The sequence below is a fragment of the Meles meles genome, chromosome 7 (genome assembly GCF_922984935.1).
Source record: "Meles meles chromosome 7, mMelMel3.1 paternal haplotype, whole genome shotgun sequence".
Lineage (NCBI taxonomy): Eukaryota > Metazoa > Chordata > Mammalia > Carnivora > Mustelidae > Meles > Meles meles.
In genome coordinates, this window is record NC_060072.1 from 24,102,235 (window position 1) to 24,122,874 (window position 20,640).

Sequence of the window (20,640 nt, forward strand, 5' to 3'; positions counted from 1 at the left end):
TTTGAAAATCTCTACAGAGTTGGAGACACAAAAAAATTAGGAGTTCATGACACACTAAGACAGGACCTGACAGAATCCTAATAGTTTTTGTTTTTGTTTTTTGTTTTTTTTTTTAATTTGACAGACAGAAATCACAAGTAGGCAGAGAAGCAGGCAGAGAGAGGAGGAAGCAGGCTCCCTGCTGAGCAGAGAGCCCGATGCGGGGCTCGAGCTCGATCCCAGGACCCTGGAATCATGACCCGAGCCGAAGGCAGAGGCTTTAACCCACTGAGCCACCCAGGCGCCCCAGAATCCTAATAGTTTTGATTAAACTCTGAAGGACTGGGGTGCCTGGGTGGCTCAGTCGGTTGTCTGACTCTTGATTTATTTTGACTCAGGTTATAATCTCAGGGTTGTGGGATGGAGTCCCATGTCAGCCTCTGTGCTCAGCACAGGGTCTGTTTGAGTTTTCTCCCTCTGCCCTGCCCCCCACTGGCACATGGGCTCTCCCCCAAATAAATAAATAAATATTAAACAAACAAACAAAAAAAAAAACCTCAAATATTAAAAAACAAAAATAAGAATAAACCAGGACATAAACTCAACTCACAATTAGCTCATCTCTAGCTGCCTGCAACAGTGAAAAGTAAATCTCTGGGAGAAGGTAACAGCATTCAAAGACTCAAGAGTATTTCTACAGGGGTGCCTGGGTGGCTCAGTTGGTTGAGCAGCTGCCTTCAGTTCAGATCATGATCCTGAAGTCCCCAGATCAAATCCTGCATCGGGCTCCCTGCTTGCAGGGAGTCTGCTCTCCCTCTGACCTCTCCACTCTCACGTGCTCTCTCTCAAATAAATAAAATCTTAAAAAAAAAAAGAATATTTCTACAACTTTTCTTAACAATGTCAATCCCTCAGTAAAGAAATATTCAAGAAGACAAGAAAGCACAATATGACCAAAACCTGGGAGAAATAATGTAAAATGGAAAAAAATCCATAGAATATTCTAATATTAGGGTTATCAGACACAGACTTTAAAATAACTAAGATGAATACATTTAAGAAATTAAATTTTAAGAGTTCAATAGAGAATTGGAAACTATTAAAAAAAGAACCAAGTGGAAACTCTAAGCTGCAAAACGAAACTGGTGATATTAAATATTTAACCAGATTAGGTAAACAGTGAATTAGACATAGTTGAAGAGAAAAATAGTTTCTGCTAAAACTGTTTTTGGTATTATACCGAATCTGTAAATCAATGTGTGAAGAACTGACACTTGCCTCCCAATTTATGAACATGTCCTCTCTCCATTTATTTAGGTTTACTTTCTCTAGGAATGTTTTGTAGAATTCAGTGTACAAGTCTTGGATAACTTTTATCAAATTTATACTTAAGTATGTAATATTTTTGATGCTAGTATAAATAGTATAGATGAATATATATTCATATATATAAATCATATAAATGAAATATTATATAAAATATAATATGAAATCATAGTATTTTTGATGCTAGTATAAACAGTATAAATGAAAAATATTGATTTTTTTTTTCAGTATATATAAATGCAACTGATTGTGTGTGTGCACAAAAAGGTGGTTTTATTAAAGCATGGGGACAGGACCCTTGGGCAGAAAGAGCTGCACTGGTGTTGTGAAGATTATATAGTTTATAATTTTATAGTTTATAATTTTATATAGTTAATTATATATTATAATTTTATATAGTTATAATTTTATAGTTTATGATTATATAGTTTGGAGTTGGGGGACAACTGATCAGTACACTGACCATGTATACAGTAACCTTTTTATTCACTAATTTTAGAATTTTTATATATTCCATAGGTTTTCTGTAGAGTTCAGTATGTCATGTATGAGGAGACTTTTACCTCTTCCTTTATAATTTGGATGGTTTTTCTTTCTCTTGCCAAATTGTCTTGCTAGAAACTCCAATATATGTTAGTAGAAGATAGTGGACTTCCTTGCTTTGTCTCTGATCTTAGGGGGAAGACATTGTGTCTTTCAACCTTAAGTATGAGGTTAGCTGCAGGTTTTTCTTAAGATGCCCTTTATCAAGAAAGTTCTTTTATTTTTACTTTAATGAGAGTTTTTAATCAGAAATGAATGTTGGGTTTTGTCAAGTGCCCTTTTTGTATTTATTGAGGTGATCATATGGTTTTCCTATGTTAGTCTGTCAATAATTACATTATTTTCTAACGTTAGCCCAAATTTGCATTAATATACACCTCACTAGTTCATATATCATCCTTCTTACCCATCATTAAATTCAAATTGCTAAACTTTGTTTAGAACTTTTGCATCTGTGTTTGTGATAAATATTGGCTTGTCATTTATCTTCTGATTTTGGTATCAGAGTAATGCTGGTCTCAAAGGAGTTGGGAATTATCTCCACTTCTATTTCATGCATGTATTTGTTGAGAATTGGATTTTCCTCCTTAAATATTTCAAAGATTTCACCAGTGTAGTTAGGTTTGGCATTTTCCATCAGAAATGTATGTAGGGGTGCCTGAGTGGCTCAGTCAGTTAAGCATCTGACTTAATTTCAGCTCACGTCGTGATCTCAGGGTGCTGAGATTGAGCTCAGCACAGAGTTGGCTTGAGATTCTCTCTCCCCCTCTGACCCTCCCTCCAGCATGTGCTCTCTCTTTAAAAAAAAAAAAAAAAAATGTAGAATCTGTAGTCATTTCTCTCTTTCCTAATATTGGTAATTTGTCTTCTTTTTTTCAAAGTCTGACTAAAGATTTATTAAAGATTGTATTGCTCTCAAAGCGTTAGCTTTCAGTTCCACTGACTTTCTCAATGGATTTTGTTTTCTATTGCATTGATTTTTTTTTCTAACCCTTTTTCCTTTCATTTGTTTGAGTTTCACTGGCTATTATTTTTCTAGCTTAAGGTGGAAGTTTCAGTCCTTGATTTGAATTTTCTAATATGGACATTTATTTTCATATTTAAGCTATCTGTCTTTATATTTAGATAGGTTTCATGGATTCAATATCTACCTGGATTAAAAAAACTCAATCTGGTCAGGGTAACTGAAAATTAACAGTTAATGTAATTATTGATATTGCTGGTTAAATCTACCATATTTTTTAATATATTTTCTATTTGTCCCACTTATTCTTTGTCTCCCTTTCTTTTCTTCCTTCTTTTGGATTATTTTTTGTGGCTACATTTTATGATCTTTGTTGGTTTATTAGTTATGGCTTTTTATTTTTGCTTTAGGGCTTACAGTACATATTCTTAATTTATCACAGTTTACTTTCAAGTAATATTACACTATCTCACAGTTAGTGTTAGAACCTTAGAGTAGTATATGTAGGTTCCCTCTGCCTATCCTTGATACTGTTGTCAGACCTTCCACTTTACTTGTTAACCACACAACACCTTATCATCATTTTTGCTTTAAATCATTAACTATCCTTTATGGACAATTTAAAATGAAAAAAAAGGCTTACATTTGTTCATATATTTACCATTTTCATATTCTGGTTACTTTCTATAGAAATATGTTTCTATCTGGTACATTTTCCTTCAAACTAAAGGCATTCTTTAACATTTCCTATACCAAGTCTGCTTGTGATGAATTCTTTTAGCCTTTCAAGTTCTGAAAAGTTTTTATTTCATTTTCATTTTTGAAAGATATCTTCGCTGGATATAGAATTCAGAGTTGAGTATTTTTCTTCCAGTACTTTAAAGATGTTACTCCACTGTCTCTGACAGTCTTGCCTTTGTTCTTCTGTGTCTTTTTAAATTTAGCTGCTTTTAAGACTTTTCCTCTGAAACCAGTCTAACGAATTTGATGATGACATATTTTGGTATAGTTTTATTTCCTGTACTTAGAGGTTCATTGGGTTTCTTGGGTCTCATTTGTTTCCCTCTCTCAGGGAACACTGTCCTGTTTTGCCTAATACCTGATATTTGAAAACTGTCTCATATTTTGCATTTTTAGACTTTCAAATAGGTAAATCCAATCTCTCTTATTCCACTTTGGCCAGAGGCAAAAGTTCAACTTAGGCATCTCATTTTTACCATATAAAAATTTTATTTTTTTACTTAACTTTTAAATTCCATGACAAAATGTTTCATCTATATGCATACGATTACTAAAATTGTTTTATTTATCCTACCTCTTTTAATACACATCATGTGCATTTACAGAAAAAGGCAATAGGAAATATTAATGGACTTAAATGCAGCCTGTAGGCAGAACACACTTTTACGTTTTCTAAACCTGTTTGATAATGATATATAAGGCAACTTGTTACAAATCATAATGCTTCCAATAATCTGTCAGGAAAAAAGATCACATCAGCACTCATTTACACTTCAACACAAACATATTCTCTGAGCCACACTGGGAAAAAGTAATATTACTGTTTTTATTTCCTGAAGTAATTATTAGTACGTTTACACACTTATTAAATATAACCTTAAAATTTCCACCACTTTGGAAAATCATAAAGTTAGTAAGCTAGCTAGATTTCCTTTTTATTTTAGTAAATATTTTTACCTCAGAAGTCAAACTGGGTAGGAGTGCTGTATACAGGGTATATAGTTTAAATCTTTGGGACAAGATACTGCAAGAAGGTAAAGAAGCCGGTAGCCCTCCTAATCTTGTATCACCAAGACTGTATATCATAGTGGGTAGATGTATAGATACAGCCACCCATACCAGAGAGCTGTGAATTTTTTTGACAGTTAACCTTTCTAAATTTCATAGTAAGGTCAGTAACATAAAAACATTACACACAGCACACAAAGAATTAGAGAAAGTTAATGATATAAACCACAAAACAAAATAATTCACACTTCTCATTTGGAAGGGAAAAAATGGGACTAATACTGAATACTTAGCATCTAATATAACAGTTTCACTGATTATAAGTTGAATCATGTTGATTAAAACTTGACAGAATAACTTTGCATGTTATTAATTCATAAGATAATCAGCAGATATGCAGTTCTAGTCAAGTCTTATAAACCTCTAAACGTTTTCATAGGTAAAGTGAAATTAGCTAAAAAATTCCAAACAGGGGATTTGTGAGAAGTACAAAACATATAAATGCAATAGATATATAATAATCTGTGCAATCCAAAATACCCAAAATTCCCTTATGAAATGTACAAGTAATAAATAATAGTCATACTTGACTTTATCAAGTTAACAAAATAATACTAACCAACCTTGTGTTTTACTAGTCAATTGCTTAGAAACACCAACTGCCATTTAAAAATTGCTTTCACCATAAAAATAGAAGGCGTATCAAACTCTTTAATCCTCAAACATCCAAAAAAATTTGGAAGGCAATTGTCAATCAAAAATATTATCTGTTAAAAAAGGTGATTAAAAAACATACATAACCTATTTTTTTCGCACAATTTTCATTTCTTACAGAAAAGGGCACTTAGTGTATAGCTAAAGCTTTCAGAAATTAAAGATCCTGTTGACTTTCCTGTTAGGCAGATGACATGTTGTACAGTTTTTAATATAAAAATATAAATATCTTTGACAGAGAAGGTGAAATAGTGGTTGGTATAAAATCCCATCACCATTTTACTTGAAAAAAACTTTTTTCCCAGAGACCATGAAAACAATACTGATTCCATGCAGGTCTGTCGCCAGAAGCTTGCTTTCCAAATTATAAAACATTAAGGTATTCACTGAAATTTCAAAAGTGGGCCCGCAGTCTTTTGTTTTCTTCTCGTAGTCTTTCAATTTCAGCCACTAAACCTTCATTCACTGAGTATCTTTCCAGCAAAGAGTGCATTTCATTCTAGAAAAGAAAAAAAATGCTTTTTAAATCACTGGTATTTCACATTTATTTGGCAAGCTGTTTTACATACTTTCAGCTATCATTTCTGTCATGTCCAATTAACTAGCTGAATGGTATTTCTTGTACTTAACCATCTTCACTACTTTGTTAATATAAATGAAAGATCACTGATGAAAGTTATATATTTGGAAGGCATAGATTTGCACATGTGGGAAGCTTTTAGCTTACTTATTTAAATAAACAAATAAATAAAAGCTGTGTAAAAGTAGCCTTAACTATAGGTTAAAAAGAAGGGTGATTATTTTACTTACTGAATTTCTAAAACTCCCTGTTTATTTATTCTAGCAACTAGATATAATAAAGTAAAAATATATCACTCTTTATTTTTAGATCCACAACTCAACACTCATTTAAAATAAAATATGTCATACCTACCAATTGCATGTGAAACTGTTTAATCATCTCCACTTGCAAATTCACAATGTCCCTATGGCATGCTTCTCTAGGGAAGAATATAAAATACTTGTTAGAATTATAATGGTTTTGCCAATTCTAGACCATTCAAGAAACTGCTAAACTTCCCATTGTTTCACATTATTGGATGTTAGTAATAATAATAATAGCAATAATAATAATAATAAAAAAAATACCAATGCACTTAGAATTTATTTACTATGTGTAGGCACTGTTTGAATGGTAGAACTCATTTAATCTTTACCATCAGGTGCAATTATTACCACCATTTTACCAATGAAAGAACTGAGCCACAGAGCAGTTAAAACGTATCTAATCAGATAACCAGTAAATGGCAGAGCTAGTATATGAACCCTGGCTGTACACATACCTCCAGAACTCTCATACTACACATCCCTTAATATAGAAATTATCATTAAGAAAAGACATAGGTTCATATTATAATGAAATACATATAATTTACTAGGTTATAATGTTTTGACTATTATCAATGTTTTAGCTATTAAAAAAATACTTCTAGGAGAAAGGAAAGGGTTATTTGGGTGCTTATAATAAAGGTGACACTATAAAATGCAATTCATTCATGCCTACAAAATACATGAAAATTAGGAAATAAAAAGGATCATTCAGTCACCTACCACACAACTTAAGAGCTAGAACACTACCAAAATCATAGAAGCTTCCTATGTGTTCCTCTCTGATTCCATCACTTAACTTAGGAGAAGCCCAAGAAAGAAGTCACTACTCTGTTGAATTTTTTTTTTTTAATTAATTTATTTATTTTTATTTGCTTATTTACAGCATAACAGTGTTCATTGTTCTGGCATCACACCCAGTGCTCCATGCAGTACGTGCCCTCCCTATTACCCACCACCTGGTTCCTCAACCTCCCACCACACCCCACCCCCTCCCGCCGCCCCTTCATAACCCTCTGGTTGTTTTTCAGAGTCCACAGTCTCTCAAGGTTCATCTCCCCTTCCAGTTTCCCTCAACTCCCTCTCCTTTTAAGCAAAGAAATGTTTTTAAAAAAAAAACCTGTCTAACATAGAAGTTGTAGTCAATCTATTTCTGCTGTGCTTGGTTTTGAGCATTATAAAAATACCACATTCTATGTAGTACTGAGTAGTGTACACTTAAAAAAATAACCCAATATCCTGTTTTCAACATTCATATTCTATATATCTGTAAGTCACTGATTTGTATCGGTGTACAAATTCTCCTTTCAACTGACAGATTGTTTTCAAGATTTTACTTGAGTCCCCGCTGAGACTTGCCTGCGTCCGCACGCACATGCTGGGCAGACGGGACAATGTTGTTATAAACAATATGTATTTCCCAACCCATTTGTGCCCATAACTATAGAAGATAGGTCCAAGAGTAGATATGTTGAGTTAAAGGTATGATCCAGATGTACACTTGTTTAGTTTTACAAAATAATACAAAAATTATTTGCTGAAGTGGTAGTATCAGTGGACGTGCTTGTCATCAGTGTAACAATACCTGCTGTTCGTTCTGTAACCACACCAAGACTTGGGTCTTGCCAGACTTCTCACACTTTCCCATCTAATGAGTATGAAACAGTATCCTGTTGCATTTTCAGTTCTCTGATTAACCACAGGATTGAACATCTTTCCTTATGTTTGTAGATGATTCCTCTTCTGTGAAATGCTTGTCCATGCTTTTTAACCTTGTTTTTCTATTGAATATCCTTTTTTTAAGACTTTATTTGAGAGAGAAAGAGAGCACAAGCAGGGGGAGGCGCAGAGGGACAAGCAGACTCCCCACTGAGCAGGGAGCCTGATGCAGGACCCGATCTATCCCAGGGTCCTGGGATCATGACCTGAGCTGAAGGCAGACACTTAAGTGACTGAGCCCCCCAGGCATCCCTTGACTGTCTTTTTTTCCTTATTTATTTCTAAGAGTTCTCTACATCATCTGATTCTTTGTTGGATCCTTTGTTGGAGTACTACAGATAGATTTTTGTCCTTTCACTTTGTTAATGGTGTCTTATGATGAGCAGTCCTTGTCAACATTCTCTAATTACTGATCTAATATTATAATCAAATTTGCCGATCTATTTTTATAGGTAGTGTATCCTATTATGTTTTGATAACTTCCCTACCCTGAAGTCATAATTCTCCTACAATGCCTAAAATTTTACCCTTTAAACTTTTATGCTGGGTATAATTACCTTTTTTTAATAGCAGGGAATAGGGATCTATACTTTTCCTCTGTCATATATCACATTTCTATACATGCCCAGGTTTTTCTCTGGTCTATTGGATTCCTTTGGGCAATCTGTCCATCCCGTGCTAATGCTACACTATTTTGTAGCATTTATATTATAGCTTAATAATTAAGCTTACCCATCTGACAAATAAGTCAGCTTCAACTTTGTTCTTCTCTAGAGTGTCTTGGTTACTCCTGGATCTTTTCTTCTTTCACATAAATTCTGAAGTTATCCTATCACCATCTTCCAAAAAACACAGCTGGAATTTGACTGAAATTGCACTCAATCTATAGACCAATTTAAAAGAACTGACATCTTCATATCTTCCCATTTAAGTGTTAATGCTTTCCAATAAATTTTTAAGTGTTTTTCCACAAAGATCTTTACCATCTTTGCTCAGATTTATTCCTAAGTACATTTTCTGTTACAACTTTTTCTGTTACAACTATAAGAGTTTTGTTGTTGTTGTTTTTTTAAATTCTCTCCTGCTTTCAATTATAACAAAATCTGTACTTAAAACAAACGAACTGGGGGTGCCTGGTTGGCTCAGTCAGTTAAGGAGCTGCCTTCAGCTCAGGTCATGATCTCAGGCTCCCCACTGATTGGGAGTCTGCTTCTCTCTCTCCTTCTGCCTCTCCCCACCACTCATGCTCTCTCTCTCTCTAATAAATAAATCTTAAAAAACAGAAATAAAACAAAACAAACTGAAAGCATCAGAGAACCACTAAGGTGGTCAGGATTTGAGGGGCTATGGGCTTGCAAAGAAGGGAAGTCTACTAGGTAAGTCCCTCATTTACCTCTGCTTTTCCCTCTGGGGGATGTGCTGATTAGACAGTGTGGGGAACAGAGGCCTGGAGCTTGAGAGAGTCTCACCAGGTTGGGGAATGCTAGGGTTTGGGATAGCTAAAGCATCCAAGGCTTCAAGGTGCCAAGAAGGTACCTGCAGAAAAGTAAACCTAAAACTGTACAATTTCCCCCCTTGCATTACCTGTTGACTCCTAAGCAAAGCCTGTACTAGGTTAGATGGCAGAAAATTAAACATGAAGTTGTAGCTAGATGCCAGAAAGATTCTGGCAGCCTTGTGATGCTGGGGAAATGGAGGTTAAAGTTCAGGACCCACCAAGGTAAAAAGGCCTGGTGAATACTCCAGACATTCAGCTGATATCCTAGAAGGGCAGAGACTAAATAAACCCTAGGAATAAAGGCAAGCTAGAAATAAACTAGTCATAAGAAAACCTGAAAGCCAGCAAGTACAGGAACAAAGTGATCTGTTTGCCAGAAGAAACTAACAATAAAAACAGACCCACAAACTTCAGCTTAGTATATAATCTCTCCTACTCTAATAGTGAGGACAAGCCAGATAACTTATAAAATCATACATTTTTATACTTAACTTGAGAGTGCAAAGAAACCTAAATGAATGAAAATTCAGAAAATGATAAGTCCCTCTTAGGAGAAGAGACCCATGATTGTTTTCATCCTCAACAGTGGAGAGGGGAGGATAGGAGGGTAGAAAGCGGTGGGGGGTGGGGGGGGGATATGACACAGTTGCTGTTGATAGGTAAGGAGAACTACCTGAAATTTTTATAGATTTGTGAAGGCCAGGTTGGACTGGACCCAAGGAGCCCCAGCCACAAAGAAAGTCTCCATTCACTCACCAACTATTTGTCATAGGCCTTCACTGAGTGCTTATGGAAATCACTAGGGACAGGGAAAGAGGACGGAGAGACACCCTAAGGCAGAGAGGCACAGGGCATGTGAAGATAGAGCATGTGACAACTAGACAGAGTACCCAATGAAGCACTCCAGACTCTCATGGAGAAGGCAGCCTCCATAGCTGATGGAGCCTCTGTCCCTCTGTCCCTCCTCTGTAAGGCATAGCTCTTCATGACTTACTGAAGGCTGACGTCAGAGCAGGCAAATTTATAGAAATCCTCTGAGCCATTCTGGGTCCTCACTGAGTCCCAAGCAGAGGCTGCCAATGGTTACTGGAGGGGCCAGAAGAGTTGAGAGGCCCCGACCCACTGACCCTCCCCAGGTGCAGGCATGCAAGATATGCTGAAAGCTGAAGGCAGAGCAGTGTTATCTTTCTCAATCTGCCCAGCATAAGAGTTTTCTCCCTTTCCACCACTGCTTTCCTCACATTATATTGAAGTCAGTTGTCCCCAGACAATTCTGCTGTTTTGCAACATATATACATTCCTGAAAAACCTCATATTCTTGAAAATAACATGACCAGACTTTTTAAAATGTAGAGTGTGTGTGTGTGTGTGTGTGTGTGTGTGTGTGTGTGTGATGGAATATTATTCAGTCATAAAAAAGGAAATCTCGCACTATGCAACCACATGGATGAACCTGGAAGACGTTATACTAAGTGAAATAAGCCAGTTACGGAAGGACAAATACTGCATGATTCCACTTATAGGAGATATCTAAAACAGTCAAACTCATGGAAGCAAAGAACAGAATCATAGGTATCGGGTTGGGGAGTGCGGGAAATAGGGAGTTGCCAAGTGACAAATACAAAATTTTAGTTAAACAAAATAAATAACTTGCAGAGATTTGCTGTACAACAACACTGTGCCTATGGTTGGCAATACTGTATTATAGAGTTAACATTTATTAAGAGGCTAGATCTCATTGTAAGTATTCTCACCACAATAAAACTAAAACAATAAAAAAAAAAGAAAAGAAAAAGAAAGAAGATAACAGGACTTATAAAGAAAAAGGATTAGGGCAGACTACTCAAAATGTATGCAATTTTGCAACCATAGCATTAACAAAAACAATTAAACCCCAGTAAAAAAAATACTAGCATAGTTAAATAGTGAATAATCAATGATTTTTACCTTTAAAACATGATGGTAACTTGATAAAAGGGGTAAGAACAGAGAAGAAAGGATTGGGGGTGTGAAGGATGGAGGCAAGGATAAAATATCCAAAGATGGGGTATAATCACAAAATAAGTCCTTCCAAACACAGAGCACAAAACCAAACCAGGTGAAGAGGAAGGGAAGAGAAAGAAATGGGTACTGATAGGTGGTTTGCTGCCTTCAGCTATGTTCATACATTTTGTCTTGCCAGCTGTTATAGGAACTAACAAAATTCCCTCATCATGTTGTCATCACTGTCCTATTTATCAATCACAAAGAACTAATCCACATTAAAGAAACATACATCATGACAGATACATCGTACCTACCCCAATTAAACTAGAAGACCTTTGTGGACAGATCATTCATATCTGTATCCTTAGTAACCAGCACATATACTGGGCATGTTATATATGTAAAAAGTGACCAAAAATCATATTTTTTTAAAAAAATATATTTGCTAACATTTACAAATATTTTTTCAAAACACTTTTTTAAAAAATTTATTTATTTGACAGACAAATCACAAGGAGGCAGATAGGCAGGCAAAGAGAAAGAGGGGGAAGCAGGCTCCCTGCTTAGCAGAGAGCCCGATGCGGGGCTCGATCTCAGGACTCTGAGATCATGACCTGAGCTAAGGCAGAGGCATTAACCCACTGAGCCACCCAGGTGCCCAAAACATTTTTTTTTTTTTTTAAAAGTATGCTCCGCTTCCAGGATGTAGCCCAATGTGGGGCTTGAACTCATAACTCTGAGATCAAGAACTGAGCTGAGATCAAGAGTTGGGTGCTCAACCAACTACACCACCCAGGTGCCCCCAAAACACTTTAAGATTTCATTTATTTATTTGAGAAAGAGAGAAAGCACGTAAATAAGCAGGGGGAGTGGCAGGCAGAGGGAAACAGGGCTTGATCCCAGGGCCCTGGAATCATGACCTACCAGAAGGCAGATGCCCAACTGACTGCACCACCCAGGCGCCCCTCAGAGCACTTTTAACATTAAAAAGAAACATGCACTGGGGCACCTGGTGGCACAATTGGTCAGTGTCTGACTCTTGATCTCGGCTCAGGTCTTCATCTCAGGGTCATGAAATTGAGCCCCATGTCGGGCTCCACACTTAGCAGGGACTCTGCTTGAGATTCTCTCTCCCTCTCCCTGTACCCCTCCCATTCATGCTCTCTCTCTCTCTAAATAAATCTTTAGAAACGTATAAGACCTGGACCAACAAAAACTTGTACATCTTCTCCAGCATTCTTGCTCATGATATTCTAAATCATAGCTAGAATATTAACTACAGGTTGGAAAGGGGGAAAACATCCACAAAAGATTCTAATAATTGAAAATAGCTTCCAATATATATTGATATGATAGGTAAAATGAAGCAACAATGTCAAACACATTCTTACAGTGTTCTAAATTTAAAGGATGAGGAGACAAGGATAGACCCAAAAAAAAAAACAAAAAACTTTTAATTCACTATTACCTTCTGATGCATTCTGTTTGAAAATATTCAGAATTCCTTTAAAAATTATTTCTCTATTACATTATTATGCATAGCATACTTAACAGGTGATCTACAAATACTTCATGTAAGAATACCATTGGACCTTTACCAGAATCTGTCCAAATTTTGAGGATAAAAAAAAAAACCATGATGGCAGCCTTTCTGCTAGACTGCTCTGCCAAGTTATCTAATAATTGCCCTAGGTAAATGTACATTTTCTTGGCTGGTAGTCAATAAATTCGATACAGCAAGATCAACAAAACTCATCATGTTTTCTATTGTTTTTATGGACCCCAAAACCTAGGCAAAAGTAGTAATCTCCAATATTACTTACGGTTCTGGTTTCACATCCAATAAAAAAAGCCAGTTAATGTCTAGACAGAAAGAGCAATTTCTCAATTACTACCTAAAGTCATCCAATGTCTCCTGTATCATGTTCTGAATAAAACGGATTTGAACAGATGTCAGTGGTGCATTTGGCCGATTATTTCCGATGGTATCAGCTATTTTTTCTGATAGTGAACTGGCAACTCCAGCCGTGACAGAGGATGCTATCTTTGGATCTAAAATAAAAAATGGAGAAAATATTAATAGCTTAGACTAAGAGACATCAAACATTTGTAAATAAGATTTGGCATGAGAAGACTTGAAAAACTGGTAAAGAACAGGGTTCCTGTGACATTTAGAAAAACTCACTGTCTGGAATACAAATCTTAAAAACTTTCTATGACATTATTTCTAATAGTCATTTATCTATATACATAAACTGCCAACTGTCTAATATAATAACATATGACAGAGGGATTAATCTTGAAGAATCTTGGAACCATTTCCTCTTATAAAAGATGAATGGGACATGCTATCCCACAAACTAGATAAACCAAGACTATAACAAATAAACAGAAAGAATATAGGAGCTCAGTACCATTTCAAGCAAAGCCCCAGAGTTTACACTAATATAATATATCCACAGAAACCTTAAAAATATATATATCTATATAAAGGAGTTGGTTCTATACAAAGAGTTGTTTTCTATAGATAACCTGTAAAACTGAACCCAATATCCCATTAAATGTGATCAAGTTTTTAGGATCTCTGGCATGAACTCTACACAGGACTTCTGTATGGAGGAGGAAATAAACAATTTCAGGTAGTTAATGACTCATTTTCAAAGGGTCCTACAATATATTCTTATTTGTGCCATATCAGATCAAGACCCTTACACATTGGATTGAAAATAAAATTCACACCAAAAGAATATCAAATCAATGTCACTGAGTTTAACCATTCACATTCATCTCATTGTCCTCTAGTAAGAGAGTCGTAGTAGATAAGCATTGTAAAGTTTCAACTCTTAATTTTCTTAGCCTATGGTTACTCTATTTATTTATCTTTTTCAAGTTAAATAGTGGGAGTTTTCAACTTAACACTTTCAAATATCAGGAAGTTTTATGTACTTACTTGGAGTTGAGGATCCAATGAGGGGGGGTTCGTATATGAACTGAGCTTCAATTTCTTTCTCTGGCTTTTCAAACTTCTCAGGACTTCTTGTTTGGTTAGATGACGGAGAGGTATTCAGATTTCCAGTTTCAGCACCAGAAATCAACTTTGCAAACTTCACATTTAAAATAAACAATACATCAATTCTGGTTTTATATATATAATTTGTACCTACTTTTCTTTTTTCCAGTAGTTAGGATCAGAAAATTGAAGAATAAGAAGGGATATAGAAAGAAAAAAAACCTGCTAGAACTAGTGGCAAAATAAATCAATTTTACTAATCAAAAAATAATTTCAATGATAACATAATGAGGAAAAGCTCATTTATTAATAAGCATCTGCTATTGAGTGTCACTGAAAATGGTAATCACAGGCCAAAAAAAATAAAACAAAAAATCCCCAAACTCTCAGGTGGTAACTAGCCAAAAATATTTGAAAAATATGTCAGAAGACATTTTTGTACTTCCTAAATATCTTTTCAATATCATTCTAAAATATCAATATGAAAATATGACAGACTCGACCTTGTTGGTAATATCTGATAACTTTAAGCCTTTATATAGCAAATTAACTTCTATTTTGGATACCGTATTAATAGCAGAAGGTAATGAGGATGCACTACATTCTTAGCACCATCAATTAGCTCTAAGACTTAGGGTAAATGACTTGACCACCAACTTGGTGATTTCTGCTGCAATGGAAATAAATTCTAAAAACGTCAGGTATAAACTAGTCAAGTATCTTTGTCCTAGAATAAACAGCGTAAGTTTACATCTGCTGTTACCTCCAACATTTCCAAAGACAGATTTCAAAAATATCCTTTAGTTTTTAACATGTGACATTAAGATTTAAGAATATTTTCTACCTGGTAAGTGCACAGCACTGTTGATAATTAGGACATATCCCCTGGCAGCCGCCTGCTTTCTACCTCGTGAAGAGCTTCATTATGTGCTTGCTACTGACAAACGCACACTGAGCTCAGTATCATTTTTAGGCAGAAGATACCTGTTTGAGGGAGTCCTTAGGTTCCTGTTTTCCCAGATACATTTTCTTAGATTCAGCTGTCAGATCATGATTTTCATTTTCTTCTTTCCCTGGAGATCCCATAAAGACATTAAGAGGACTAGAATGTAATACTGAAGTGCTTGAAGCTACTGGATTTTTTCTTGGAGGAAGGACTGAATTCAATTGTGGTAGAAACTCAAGGCCTGAAAAAGAGGAGAAAAATACTATTTGCATATGATTTTCCTTAATCTTGGATATTTAAGAAAAGCACTTAACACGACAGACAGGTTAATATGGTAGAAAGACATGCGATTTGGATTCAGAAGGCAGGTTCCTTTGTCAGCTCTACCCCTTACTTGATGTATACAAAATCTTGGGCAAAAATTGCAAAACTCAAAAAAAAAAAACCAAAAACCAACTGCAAAACTCTGTTTCCCAATCAGTAAATGTGAATAATGATATCCACCTCCCTGAGAGGTGAGACTAAAAAGTGGTATTATATGTAAAACTACTTTGAAAATTGCAAAGCCCAATGAAAGTTTTAGTCAATATTAATAGTTTCTAATAACTGAAAATCATAAATTTGGTATGTATCTGTAATATATCTTGGTAGTCAGCCTCTAAGATGGCTCTGATGATCCCTGCCTTCTGTCATGGATCCATGCCCTCAGGTAATTCTCTCCCTTTGAATGTGGGCAGGACCTAGTCACTTGCTTCCAACGAAGAGAATACAGCAGAAGTGGTGGGATGTCACTTCCAAGATTAGGTTACAAACATGCAGTGGCTTCCATTCTGATGCCATCTCTGACTATCTTGCTCACCAACTCTGAGGGAAGCCAGCTGCCATGTTGTTAGTTGCCCTGCAGAGAGGCCCACAGGACAAGGGACTGGTATCTTCTACCAAGAGCCACATCAATGAGCTTGAAGTAGATCCCTGTCCAGTCAAGCCTTAATATAACTGCAGCCTTGTTACATCCCAATTAAAGCATCAAGAGAGACCTGAAGCCAAAGGCACCCAGCTAAACCATGCTCAGATTCTTAACCCACAGTTATGAGATAATAAATGTTCTTCTAAGTTTTGCAATGTTGGGGTACTCTGGGGGTGCCTGGGAGGTGCACTCCATTAAGCATCTAACCCTTGGTTTTGGCTCAGGTCATGATTTCAGAGTTACAAGATCAAGCCCTGTCTCCAGCTCTGTGCTCAGTGCAGAGTCTGCTTGAGATTCTCTTTCCCTCTTTCTCTCTCAAATTAACAAATAAATATTTTTAAAAGATGTTGGGATAATTTGTTACATATCAATAGATAACACAATATCCCTTTTCATTTTAATAAAAATACTTCTCAATAGGTCTTACCATCTTTGCCTATGGATTCATCACCTCCCTTGTTAACCACAGCATCTATAATAAAATTAGAAAATCAAATTTTTAATTGTGAAAAATAAGCCATAGCAACTTAAGCTTCCTATTCATTCCCCAAAGAGTTCGACTTTAAGACGGAAAATCTGAGTGAAGTAACAGCTGGGACTCTATAAACTTCTCTTTTTATTCTTTTCACTTCATGCATAGCAACAAATATGAAGAGTAATTCTATGGTATAGGGTCATGTAATGAGACAGCAAGGTATACTAGAAAAGCATTGCAGTAGGCTCCAGAAATCTATAATCCAATTCTGCCTATACCACTTACTAGTTCTATGACCTTAGACAAGTTTTTAATACAATTAAGCTTCAGCTTCTGCATCTATATAATGGGAAAAATGTCCTGACCATCTCACAAGATTGTTTTGAGGATCAATTGAAACAATGTCAAAATAGTTTGTGAGCATCACAATGATATTAAAAAGATAAGATTTTATTAGTATTCATTTTAATGGCAGAATATAAGAACATTCCAATACTATAATACTTTTCATTTGCAATTAACAATCAAAAATGGCCTAACTCCATTTTAGCAAATTAACAGAAAAATGGGGACAAGTCATTAAAAAAAAAAGTCAAATGGCCAATAAATTACCATACATGATTATCATAGTAGTAGGAGTATCACCCATCCACCTGCATGTGTGTATATATACCTAGTAACTACACAACACGCATACACTTTAAGAAGCTATTAGTTTTCTAGCAGAAGTATTATTTAAAAGATGAAACTGAAGCACTGATTCAGCCTTTTACCTAAGGAGAGTCACATTTTTGAAATCAAAACATAAATCTCTTGACAATGAAAACCAGTACTGTATTTAGTACACATGTTCTTTCACTAATACTATGAAATGCTAATGAAGGGCATATAGCTCAAATTTTAATCATATTTTTGAAAAAGTAATAAGGAATTTCTATCCTTTATTCCTTTCTTTTAAAAACCATTAAAGAGAATTTCATTTATAACTCAAAACCCTTTCAAAAAGCCCCTTCCCTACATTCTTCAATTCAAAAGTTACCCCAGGGGTTCTCATAAGCCAAAGCTTCCAAATGATTACTGACCTCCAAAACCTTTCTCAACTACAGCTCAAGCCACTTTTCCCTCTTTTGCCCACATCTCTCCTCTCTTTATTCTTTAACTATGTAGTCTGACCCCTCTTCATCCTGAAAGGAATCCTTCCTCTTTCATTAGGTGGAAGAGAGGGAAATCTGACCTGGCAATTAGAGTAGTTATTTTCAGGCCACGGTACGGCAGAATACACTAAATAATCTAAATAATTCTGTGCCATCACATATGTATGTTTTCTTTCTGATGATGAAATTAATTGTAGAAAGTTTGGAAAAACAGACAATTTGAAGTAAAAAATGAAATTTTTTAAGATCATGATGTAACAATTTAAACATTCTGCTACTGTTGACATTTAAATATGCTCCAGAGTTCCACTATTATTTAAAAAAAAAAAAGTACAAACAAATCTTTGTGAGATTCTCTAAACAAGTTATTAGGTAAATTTACAGAAATGGAATTAACAGGCCAAAGAGTGTGAATGTTTAACCTGCCAAATGATGCTCTAGAAATTTCCCATATTGTTAATAATACTGCTATTAGCAGTGAGACTACCCAATTAATGAAACTGTATGAATATCAGTATCAAAAAAAACACAGCCGATCAATGTGCCTAGTTCATATAGTATGAACAGTGATATATAATGTTTCTATTTATCAAAATGGTAAAGTTTTTAAGTTTTTATTTTCTTTTTAGTAGCAACATCTCCCAGCAATGATGTGTGTGTGTGTGTGTATGTGTGTGTGTGTTGTTTTCACATAGTGTAAAAGACGAGGCAATCTATCACCCAGCTATATTTCTACATGAAAACAATGAATAAATAGACCAATTAGATATTAATAATCAAAAAATTTTTAGGTTAGAAAGATATTTTTTTGCCTATCGAAAATATCCAAGATTTTGAGAAGATTTATTTAGAAGTAGATACAATGAAAAAACTGCGTATGGAGGCAAAACTTCCTTTAAGAAACTTCTGTGGAAATTAAAATGCTAACTTGAGAGCTATTTGCATAGTTCCCATGTGAAAATGACAAGCATATACTTCAGAATGGTAACATCTGAAATATCAGGGCAAAGGAAAAGATACCACCCCAGGGACTGAGAAAATTAGCAACTGTCATGAACACAGTCAGACTGAAGCTATTACCCACATCTTTTAGCTAGAATAAAAATGTAATGACTGCCAGCAAAAGAACATGATCCTCTGATCTGAACAGACTTACCATCTCTGATAGGTGAGAACATGTCACCTAAACTACTTTTTCTGGTATCATCAAAGCTGAAGAAATCCTGATTTTTCCCACTGTCCGTTTCCTTAGATATGATATCAGTGTTTATGCTTCGAGGCAAACCTTATAGGAAAATTAGATATAAAAATAACTGTTACTACATTTGAATGAATGTACCATAGAAGCTAGATTATAAAAATTAATGTATTAATCATATATTGGTAATATTATAACTGTGAGCACCAGGAAAAGAAAACAACGTAACAGCTCAGTTAACTATGATTTGCATGGAACGAAGGGCTTCTCAAAAGCAAATAACCTACTTATTTAAGTGATAACACCTTATTTTAGCCATTTTGGTGATTCTCCCAAAACGATTTATCTACTTTGCTATCCTCTTAAATACTGAACACAACCAACTTCTGTTGTAACGGGCTCCTTTTATGAGCATCTACAAATGATTAAAAAAGTCTGTAAGGCATAGAGCATGATGCCTACCATAGAGCAAGATTCAAGTAATGTTCGTTCCTTTCCACACCTGCTTAAGTAAATGGATCTCCTTTCTCCCTCTTCTGCCTTTTCCTTCACTAACTGTGGAAGCTTAACCCTGCTCTCAGTATTATCCACCTCAGATGATTTTACTAGCCTCAGGAGAGTTTACTACGAGTTTCAAAAGAAACCAGAACACTAAACTCATAAATAGCATAGTAGACAACACTGAAGAAGTGTGCAGCAGTTTATTTTCCCTGCCAGTATACAGTGCAAGGAATTTGTAAGAGGAACTCTGTGGGCTCAGCAGCCCACATATTTGGGTTGAAGAATGAGTTTTACAGATTCAAGAGCTGTGATGAAAGTCTGGTACTTTAATTGGTAGCACGTTACTGTGTTACATTTTTTAAAAAGGCTTGTTTGGGGGGGGGGCAGAAAGAGAGGGAGAGTGTCTTAAGCTGACTCCCCACTGAGCTGGAGCTTGAATTCAGGAATGCACAACCCTGAGATCACAACCTGAGCTGTCAGATGCTCAACTGACTGTACCACCTAGGTGCCCCCTGTACTACATTTTAAATAGCGTTTTATTTGCCTTCTTGGTCCCAAATGAAAACTGAAAAGCTGGGATAAAAACAAAGAACAGCCAGCATATCCAAAAATGTCCAAAACTGGCAAATAAACTTTTCTAGTAACACCTGATAAAACGTTAAAATATTACTGAACATTTGTACATCATTGTCACTGAAGTGTTTACGTCAAGAGTTAAACTGTTATAAGGGAGAAATTTTCTCTCCTTCTAGGTCTTTAAACATGTATGAATATGTAACTTTAGCCTCTGGAACTTTAGGAAAGAAGTTTGGTATCATTTGAAAGTAGCGCTAAAGACATTTTCTACTTCTTAAACGAGTGTTTTCCTACCAAAAATGAGCATTAGCAGTAAGTCTGCAGAGGTTCTCTATTTTAAGTTTTTATTTAAATTCCAGTTGGTTAACATACCATGTAATAATTTCAGGGGTACAATATAGTGATTCAACATTTCCATGCAACACCAGGTGCTCATCACAACAAGTG

General features: G+C 35.5%; 1 protein-coding gene across 3 annotated transcripts in view; it reads right to left on the bottom strand.

The window, feature by feature from the left end:
- Window positions 1–4,095: 4,095 nt before the first annotated feature.
- The window catches only part of NEDD1 (NEDD1 gamma-tubulin ring complex targeting factor), a 47,871-nt gene continuing 31,326 nt past the window's right edge, over window positions 4,096–20,640 (bottom strand). For all 3 annotated transcript variants that reach the window (XM_046013600.1, XM_046013597.1, XM_046013598.1), the window contains 7 exons: window positions 19,075–19,203; window positions 16,717–16,761; window positions 15,361–15,563; window positions 14,317–14,470; window positions 13,262–13,418; window positions 6,210–6,276; window positions 4,096–5,774 (listed from right to left, as the gene is read on the bottom strand). In XM_046013600.1, coding sequence (XP_045869556.1) covers window positions 5,670–5,774; window positions 6,210–6,276; window positions 13,262–13,418; window positions 14,317–14,470; window positions 15,361–15,563; window positions 16,717–16,761; window positions 19,075–19,203 — 860 coding nt within the window. In that variant the 3' untranslated portion in view covers window positions 4,096–5,669. The remainder of the gene's footprint in view (window positions 5,775–6,209; window positions 6,277–13,261; window positions 13,419–14,316; window positions 14,471–15,360; window positions 15,564–16,716; window positions 16,762–19,074; window positions 19,204–20,640) is intronic.